This window comes from Gigantopelta aegis, chromosome 7 (assembly GCF_016097555.1).
Source record: "Gigantopelta aegis isolate Gae_Host chromosome 7, Gae_host_genome, whole genome shotgun sequence".
Classification (NCBI taxonomy): domain Eukaryota; kingdom Metazoa; phylum Mollusca; class Gastropoda; order Neomphalida; family Peltospiridae; genus Gigantopelta; species Gigantopelta aegis.
The window spans coordinates 8,321,556-8,331,540 of NC_054705.1; the positions used below are offsets into that span (position 1 = coordinate 8,321,556).

Here is a 9,985-nt window from a genome sequence, read left to right on the forward strand (position 1 = left end):
ACGTGTAACGTTAATGGGCAGTCATGAAGATGTCAATAAACAGGTTTTAATACATCGGTCATAAACATTGTCCCATTGATAAGAATGTCAAGAGTTATCGCCCCTGTTTCTTGTGTAATCTGGGACCTTCTTGAATGGTGGCGCTTCTCGCTGATTTCTAAGTATTAGTGAAACAACTCATCTTCAGTATAGTAACAACTTCTTTTGTCGATGTAATAAATTTCAGTGATTAATAGTTAATTAATTATCATGTTGAGCAAATAATAACATATAGAAAATTACTTAAGGTTAGTAGATACTGGTTTCGCAGCCCGACACCGGCTCCCACCAAAAGCGAGTTTTAACAACACTACACCGACTTCAATCTCACTGACAACTAACCACTAACCTACTGTTCTGGACAGACAGCCCAGATAGCTGATATGCGTGTCCATGAAAGCGTGCTTGAACCTTAATTGGACATAAGCACAAACAACAACAATAATAATTTTAAAAATTAATTAGATTTCACATTCGTTGGCACATTAGTCGCCAGAAGGTGATCGTATATTTCTAGAGTAAGGAATAGAAAGTAGTATCGAGTTCCGGAATATTGCCGAAGGTTCGAGAGATTTCTGGCTGTACTGGCTGGCTGAGTTAAAAACTAATAAAAGTGGTACCTGTGATTATAAGATGGCAGGATTCCCGGTATATCCGCATTTCAACCCGTCCTTGCAGCGGAGTGACCCACTACCCCACGGTTGGGAGATGCTTTTCGACAGAGGCTCAGGATTGCCGTACTTCGTCGATCACAACACGCAAAACACAACTTGGAACGACCCACGAACAGGAATGGTAAGGAACTGTCAAATGTTCGACATAGGGATGATAGGTGCTGATTTAATTATTACTTTTGTTTTAGGTTCATGCATTGTGTGGAGGTTGTTGGATCTTTAGAATGACACTGTCGTCTGTTTCATTCATTGTCAGTTTTGTTGTGATATTGCTTGCTAATTCGTTTCTGTGTTCGCCATTCACTCTTGGCTAGCAATCACAGACAGAATTCAGTTTGATGACAGATGTATCAAATGATGTAATCAGTTTCCTACATCCACATCCTAAATTTTGTTATGATAATGGCTAAAATTTGAATTTAACATTTACACAAAAAAACAAAACATACTCTGTTTTGCAGTTGGGGTGCGAGAAATTATTACCAGTTCAACCAGCCCTCCAATTAACTTATTAACAGCTCAACCAGCCCTGCCATTAACTTATTACCAGTTCAACCAGCCCTCCAATTAACTTAATAACAGTTCAACCAGCACTCCAATTAACTTATTAACAGTTCAACCAGCCCTCCGATTAACTTCTTAACAGTTCAACCAGCACTCCATTTAACTTCTTAACAGTTCAACCAGCCCTCCAATTAACTTATTAACAGTTCAACCAGCCCTCCAATTAACTTATTAACAGTTCAACCAGCCCTCCAATTAACTTAATAACAGTTCAACCAGAACTCCAATTAACTTATTAACAGTTCAACCAGCCCTCCAATTAACTTCTTAACAGTTCAACCAGCACCCCATTTAACTTCTTAACAGTTCAACCAGCCCTCCAATTAACTTATTAACAGTTCAACCAGCCCTCCAATTAACTTATTAAAATATAGCTGCTCGGCCACAACCAAGAGTGTTCTTTGATTAATAATGACAAACTGATTTACCATATATACTCCGAACCGATGGAATTGGAATGTACTCCATGATGAAGTTAAAATTCATATAAAAACATATTCAGCTTTAAAGCCATACTAACTTGACTAACAGATAACTTGAAAAAAAAAATCTTTTTTTTTACAGTGATAGAAATAAGCAAACCTGTTCACTAGTCCACTGAACAAGTACATCTAGAAATCTACTTGTCCGTCAGTAGTTTCACATGTCCAAATAAATGGTGTATTTCATTCAACTCAAATACAAGACGATGTTGTTTACTGCTCAACTTCAAAATGAAACTAACTGGACATTTTCACTTATCCATAGGACAATCAATGAGGTAAAATTTGTTTGTCCAAGCACATATTCACTTGTCAGGACAAACAGACAAGTGCTTCTTTCGAACACTTTTTGAAACTACCATCAAATTATAGAGATTAAATCTCAGGTATGCTGTTTCAATTGCATTGTCTCTGAAGTAATTAATAATGCAGTACTACCGGTAGAACTATTCATGTTTCAGGGGACATATAATTTCAAAATCTTAGGTAACCAGAAGTCCGTTCACGTGAGTTTTAATTTGGTAACCGATTGTTCAGTTACGTGCCAGTGAGTTGGGCCTATCTAATCGGAGTAATCCTAAAACACTTGAACTATGTTTCTGTGCTACATCGGTGACCATGCAGTTCAAAAACATAAACTGATTTTTACTTTCATTACTTACCGTATATCTTCGCCTGTAAGTCGATCTCGGCTATAAGTCGAGTCCCTAATTTCAAGCCCTGAAAACTTATTTTTTTATTGACCCGTTTATAAGTCGACCCATGAAAAACTACTTATAAATATTGAAATATTTCTTATTTTCAGCACATGAGAACAATAATATTTGAACAAAAGAAAATTATTTTACAAACTTCGGTTTTCACGTTTTGTACATCGCAATATGATCAGACTATTCCAATCAAACTATCATTATTACATAGCATCAAAACGAAATATTCCCTTAGTAGAGAGTGAAAGCTGTTTGACTGTTACTGTATAGTACTGTACAGATGGTTTTGTGCACAGACAACAACTTTATTTATAAACACTGACAACAGATCACTACGATAAAACTGAAAGTATCACGTTTTGCCGCCATATTAATACATGTAAGGAGGATAACTCTGGAAAGTACACTGGTTTTTGTACCAAATGATGTGTGTCCCTATTGCTCTAGATAAGTGAACTGCAGAGATCAGTCTATTTTAAGGGAAAGCTTAGTAATATTCATGAAGTTAATCACCGCCAAAACATGTTTTGAACAACCATTAATGCCAGTGACCAGATTTCAAAATAAACTCAGGCAACAGGTAGTTAGTATTGTTTACATTTTTACTATTAGTTATGACTGTTAATTTAACTAAGTGGACTGTTGTCTTGGCATGTGAGTGAGATTGTACGCCTTTTCGCATAACCAAAACCGTTCTAATGCCAAAAAAAATAGGTTATAAAAAATAAATGTGTCAAATTAACATATTTGAGTATAAATACATGGCATACTTCAACAATAAAACTTGTAAAATAATCCCCAAAACAGTAATATTTTTTGGTGAAATTTTTTTACCCTCTTATAAGTCGACCCCCCCAAGTTATAAAATAATTTTTGGGTGAAAAAAATTCGACTTAGGCGAAGATATACGGTATATATGGTAATATAATTTTTTACCACATAACCGATTGGCTGTTCTCATGATGTAAAGTTGCGTAACCTACATGCAAATAGAACAACGGTTCTCGTAAAATATTGTGCCCTAATGTTTTACCATGGCTGTTCCAACAGTTGTCTTAATACCTGTATCAGAATTTTAAGAAGATTTAAAAAACATTTTACCAAAATATATCGATGATGTACATTGTTGTATTACAAAAGCATACAAGCATACCTTTTGTTTAAATAAACTGTAATATTACAGTAATCTTGGGGCGATTATCTCATCACATACGTTTTGGTGTGAATACTATAGATCTGATGTGTTAATTATTTCTTAACAATGTTTTTGCTTATTTCTTAAGCAATACCAACAACAAGAATTAACGACCTTTGCCTTTGGAATAATCCCCCTTGTGTCCCGAACTCAGTCGCTGACAAAGTCAGAGATTGTGCCTGGGGGAGATGTGATTGAACCTTAATTGGATATAGGCATATTAATATGGAATCCAATCCAACAATGTCATTGTGACACAGACTGCTATTTTAATAATTATTTTTTAATATTGCTGTGGGAGACAATTTGTTAAGTTCGAGCCCTGTATATATATATATGGACAACATTCTAAAGCAGGGAAGGCGAGTGATCATCCCGACTTCCCTCCACACTCCAGTTTTAAGAGAGCTAAAATTATATTTTCTTTAACAACACCACTAGATTTGTATTGATTTATTAATCATCGGCTATTGGATGTCAAACATTTGATAATCTGACATATGGATATACATAGTCTTAGAGAGAAAACCTGCGTACATTTTTCCATTAGTAGCAAAGGATCTGTCATATGCACCATCCCACTTGACAGGATAGCACATACCACAGCATTTCATACCCCAGTCGTGGTGCACTTGCTAGAATGAGAAATGGCCCAATGAGCCGGCCGACTTCCATCTATCACAAACCGACTGCATTTCAAGTGAACATTTTACCACTGGGCTACGTCCCTCCCATCAGCCTTGTATTTTGCTCATAGTAAAGATTGGAAAATGTCCATCTAGGATTCAGTTATAATCAGTCCAGATTCAGTTAATATCCCACAAAGAATGCCATTCTCAAATTAAAAGTACTGAAAGTGAAAATCAGTTTGTTTTTGAACTGGTCACCAATGTAGCACAGAACCGTAGTTCAGGTGTTTTAGGGTTCGATAGGCAGGGTTTCTGAATTATTTTTTAATCCACTACTAGTAGCTATGGGATCAGTGATTTTAAAAATTTGCTAGCCACGATTAAAAATTTACTAGCCACGATTAAAAATGTATTAGCCCTACCTTACTTAAAGTAAATACATTTTTTTTTCATACTATGGAATTAACTACACGTTATTTATCTTTGAGTCGATTGTTTTCTAAATTGCATAATAAAAATGGTATTTGTTTGTTATTTCCAAAACACTTTCGGTTTTTTTCTTTTTGCAACTAAATTGAAATTATTTACAAAAATATTTTTGGAGGAGAATGGGATGGATTATAGTTTTGAATATTTAACAGATGTTGGTGACAACCAGAGTTATTTGAATAATCAGAGGCGGATCTGGGGGGGCAGGGGCCTGGCCCCCTCCCCTAAATTTTGCAATATTTATAATTTTATTTTATATTAATTTTCATTTTTTTTTTTTACAATCTCCCTCCAAACCTCCCCCAAAGTTCCCTTGGCCATCCACCTCATGTCACTGGGGCCACCCCCACCCCCCAAAATGGATTTTCTGGATCCACCACTGATAATTTACCTTTAACTTCCAAAGGCAGCATGAAAACCGTTTGACATGTAGACAGAAGTTGGCTTTGAACCCTGTGTGAGCATATCTTGTTACCTTTAGTTTAATTTTTATGTTTAATTTTTGGGTTTTTTCCAGACAATGCCTCCAGCAGGTTACCCTGGTCCGAGATCTGTAGAGATCCCTGTGATTCACGAGAGTTCGAAACCCAGGACGAACCCTCAGTACACCAGTACCTGGCCCCCAGACAACCAAGGTCAGGGCCAATACCCGCAACATCAGCAGCAACAACAATATCCTCAACAACAACAACAAAAGCAGTATCCACAACAACAACAATATCCACAACAACCGTATCCACAACAGCAACAATATCCACATCAGCAGCAGCAGCAGTATTCACAACCGCAACAGCCACAACAATACCCCTCCGGAAACCAGCCAAGCCAGTTCGAGCAGCCACTGAGGAGAGAGACGTCCTCGCCGAAAGTCAGAGAAATCCCCGTTCAACGAGTAGACCGACAGATTCCGACCGCAAGTCGGACCTACCCAGCCGGCTACCCATACCCTGACATCCAAGCAAACCACCAGGAACAACAACCGGCTGACGAAGCGATCACAATCCCCATATGTCGAGAAGACGACGTACAGACTGCGAGGAGGGGTGGACCTCAGCCCGTGCCACACTACAGCAGTAAACCGATGACGACAAACCGTAGCCACGGAAACGCGGATGGTTCGGACAGGGGGTCGCCGTCGCCCCGCCCCCAGCGAAAACCGAAGACGGTGGAGGAGCGTAACACAGAGATCATCGAGGGCGTCGTGAACACAGTCAGGGATCTGGAGGCGAAGGTGAACGTCTTCAATGGACTGAAGGTGGACAAGGAGTACAAGTACTTAGAGGAGATGCTCACTCGCTGCCTCATCCAGCTGGACGCGGTGGAGGCCGGCGATCATGAGCAGATCCGACAGGCTCGCAAGCAGGCCGTCAGGATGATCCAGACCGCGCTCGACCTACTCGAGCTGAAGGCACAGGCGTATGCTCAGAACAACGAACAGCAGCAGCAGACTGCGCCCAATCCGGGGCAGTCCGGTTACGGGAGTCCGGTCGATGCTGATGATGATAGAAAGTCGATGGAGACGGATACCAATAGTCATGCGCGGTCGGGAGAGTCTCAACGAGAAGGAACCGGGGAGGATGGAATGGAGATGGGGGATTCAGGGAGGTCGGGGGAGGAGAGGAAGGGAGAGAAAGGAGAGAAGAAGAAGGATCACAGTTCGGTGAAGGAGATGCAGCTGGATAGTGAGGTGCCGTGTTGATGTGACTGACTCGCGTACGTGGTCTCACTGCGTGGATAATTATTATTATTGTAATTATTATTATTATTAGTGTTTACAAATTTCTTAACCAAGTTTGCACGACTAGTTTCTGGTGAGCAGAATATATTTGTGTGGAACTTTTTTAAAATTGCACAAACTTCCGTGTGGGTTGGATTATAGATGGTTATGGGTATGAAATCTTTGAAAACAGACACTGTGTTTCACGTACGTGTACATGGTTATTTGACCAATTTTAAATGGCAGTTCTCTTAATATAATTTTTCAAAAAATTGTGAAAATGTATCCATTAATTTCTAAGATTTTAGAGTACATAATTTTCATTAATTCATTTACCCTGTCAAAAACCCTGCTTCTGCTACTGTAGTTGTGTCGACTTGGTTCGGAAAAGTTGAAGAACACCGATATATACATGTATGTATATACATTATTATTAATATTATTATTATTATTATTATTAATGAGTGCTGACCTACAAGGTGACTGAGCACTCTTTGTTATCGTTGAGCTATCGTTTTGACAACATTTGAAGAAAAAACCCTGAAAAGAATTAATATAATGGCTTTAATGTGTGTAAGCAAGTATGAATCTTGTGAGAATAATACAGCTTACTGGTTGACGTAAACTTTCCACTTGAACACTACTACTGGACTGACAGAACTGAAATGAACCAATGTTGCTCTCAGCAATGTGTGATGGCCTCAAAAAAATAAAGAAAGAAAAATATTTTAAGGTGTAATAAAAAAGTGGTTCATCATGTGACATAAATTTAAATTATGTGTAATTTAACCCTCTTTTTTTATTTATTATTAATACAGCAGTGCAACCTTTGATTAATTCTTAACATAGCACAGTAAAGTTAAAACGTGTAAATGCACACATTATTTAGTTAACGAGTTGGCATTCTTGTACATGTACTAAAAAAAGTCAAATTGTAGCAGTCCTTTTACCCCAACGATGGGTGAAGAGTTGTTTGTTGCTACAAACTACTGTGTAGTGTGATCTTTTGCTTATTAGATCATCATTCTGATAATTAATTGAAGGATAACAACATTTTGTTTTTGAAGTACTGATAAATCATCAGAAAATGAACATCTTTTTATTAAGAGTTTTGATTTACAATTTGTCATAAAGTAGAACAGTGTAGAAATTATGGTGGTTTGTTTTTTGTTTTTTATTATTATTATTTATTATTATTTTACATACCGTGCTAGTCATCTAGATATTAAAATGAACAGCTGTTAAACTTAAGAAAACTGTATTGGGTTATTTACTCCTCAACTCTTGTTTGATTGTGTAATACATGCATGTTTAAATCTACAGTTTAAACAGTATTTCTGCCAAAAAGAAATTTATGGGTATGGCGCTATAGAATTGAATGCAGCCACAGTCAGCAGTGGGTATGGTGGGGGGGGGGTCTCCCTCAGAAAGAAAATCGGTTAGGGTTAGCGCTATGAAAACCATACAGTAATGATAAGAGTAATTAATTTTGTTAAAAGGTTAACTTAAAAACAAAAATTTGCTCCAAAAAAATTTGGATTAATGGCGCCATACCCGTTTTACCCTCTGGCAGAAATTCTGTCCATACTCATTTTACCCTCTGGCAGAAATTCTGTCCATACCCATTTTACCCTCTGGCAGAAACCCTGTCCGTACCCATTTTACCCTCTGGCAGAAATTCTGTCCATACGCATTTTACCCTCAATCTAATTAAAATTAGCTCCACTATTACATGTGGATCTAAAGACAGCCAGTTGGAGCTCATGTCCACCAATCAAAACCTTACTTGCAGAATCCTGCCAGTGATTTAAAACTAACAACACTGCGTAGTCCCCAATGGCCAGGTAACATTTTGTCTGTAAATAATAATTTAAATATTGACCAATCACACTTCGCCTTTTATAACGTTATTTGGGAGCATACAAATTCTAAAAATATCGGGCGAGTCTATTTTAGTGGCTGCAGTATAGCGAACCATACCAATACGTACGGGGTGGGTTATCAGTCCTCAATTTTACATTAAAAATTATTTATTTATTTATAAAATTTAAAAAAACTAAATCAGTCTTCAGTTTTACATTACAAATTATTTATTTTATAAAATAAAACATGTTTTATGGCATTCGTAATTCACACGAAACATGTCGTATACCCTCAGGATAATTCGGAATGTTTTCAAATTATTTTTAAATCACTGGCAGGATTCTGCAAGTAAGGTTTTGATTGGTGGACATGAGCTCCAACTGGCTGTCTTTAGATCCACATGTAATAGTGGAGCTAATTTTAATTAGATTGTTTTACCCTCTGGCAGAAACCCTGTCCATACCCATTTTACCCTCTGGCAGAAATTCTGTCCATACACATTTTACCCTCTGGCAGAAATCCTGCCCATACCCATTTTACCCTCTGGCAGAAACTCTGTCCATACCCATTTTACCCTCTGGCAGAAATTCTGTCCATACCCATTTTACCATCTGGCAGAAACCCTGTCCATACCCATTTTACCCTCTGGCAGAAATTCTGTCCATACACATTTTACCCTCAATCTAATTAAAATTAGCTCCACTATTACATGTGGATCTAAAGACAGCCAGTTGGAGCTCATGTCCACCTATCAAAACCTTACTTGCAGAATCCTGCCAGTGATTTAAAACTAACAACACTGCGTAGTCCCCAATGGCCAGGTAACATTTCGTCTGTAAATAATAATTTAAATATTGACCAATCACACTTCGCCTTTTATAACGTTATTTGGGAGCATACAAATTCTAAAAATATCGGGCGAGTCTATTTTAGTGGCCGCAGTACAGCGAACCATACCAATACATACAGGGTGGGTTATCAGTCTTCAATTTTACATTAAAAATTATTTATTTATTTATAAAATTAAAAAAAACTAAATCAGTCTTCAGTTTTACATTACAAATTATTTATTTTATAAAATAAAACATGTTTTACGGCATTCGTAATTCACACGAAACATGTCGTATACCCTCAGGATAATTCGGAATGTTTTCAAATTATTTTTGAATCACTGGCAGGATTCTGCAAGTAAGGTTTTGATTGTTGGACATGAGCTCCAACTGGCTGTCTTTAGATCCACATGTAATAGTGGAACTAATTTTAATTAGATTGTTTTACCCTCTGGCAGAAACCCTGTCCATACCCATTTTACTCTCTGTCAGAAATTCTGTCCATACCCATTTTACCCTCTGGCAGAAATCCTGCCCATACCCATTTTACCCTCTGGCAGAAACCCTGTCCATACCCATTTTACCCTCTGGCAGAAATCCTGCCTATACCCATTTTACCCTCTGGCAGAAACCCTGTCCATACCCATTTTACCCTCTGGCAGAAACCCTGTCCATACCCATTTTACCCTCTGGCAGAAACCCTGTTAAAGGGCCATTTGCTCTGGATTTGGATCATAACTAACCATTAACAATTTGCCTCATCTTGTGATGATGGGGTAGTGGTCACCATGAC

The 9,985-nt window shown here is 37.9% G+C and overlaps 1 protein-coding gene across 1 annotated transcript; it reads left to right on the forward strand.

The window, feature by feature from the left end:
- Window positions 1–592: 592 nt before the first annotated feature.
- Window positions 593–7,653, forward strand: LOC121377440 (GATA zinc finger domain-containing protein 10-like). Its single transcript, XM_041505424.1, has 2 exons — window positions 593–834; window positions 5,300–7,653. The coding sequence occupies exons 1-2, from the start codon at window positions 673–675 to the stop codon at window positions 6,479–6,481; spliced, it is 1,344 nt and encodes a 447-aa protein (XP_041361358.1). The 5' UTR covers window positions 593–672; the 3' UTR covers window positions 6,482–7,653.
- The last annotated feature ends 2,332 nt before the right edge of the window (window positions 7,654–9,985 follow it).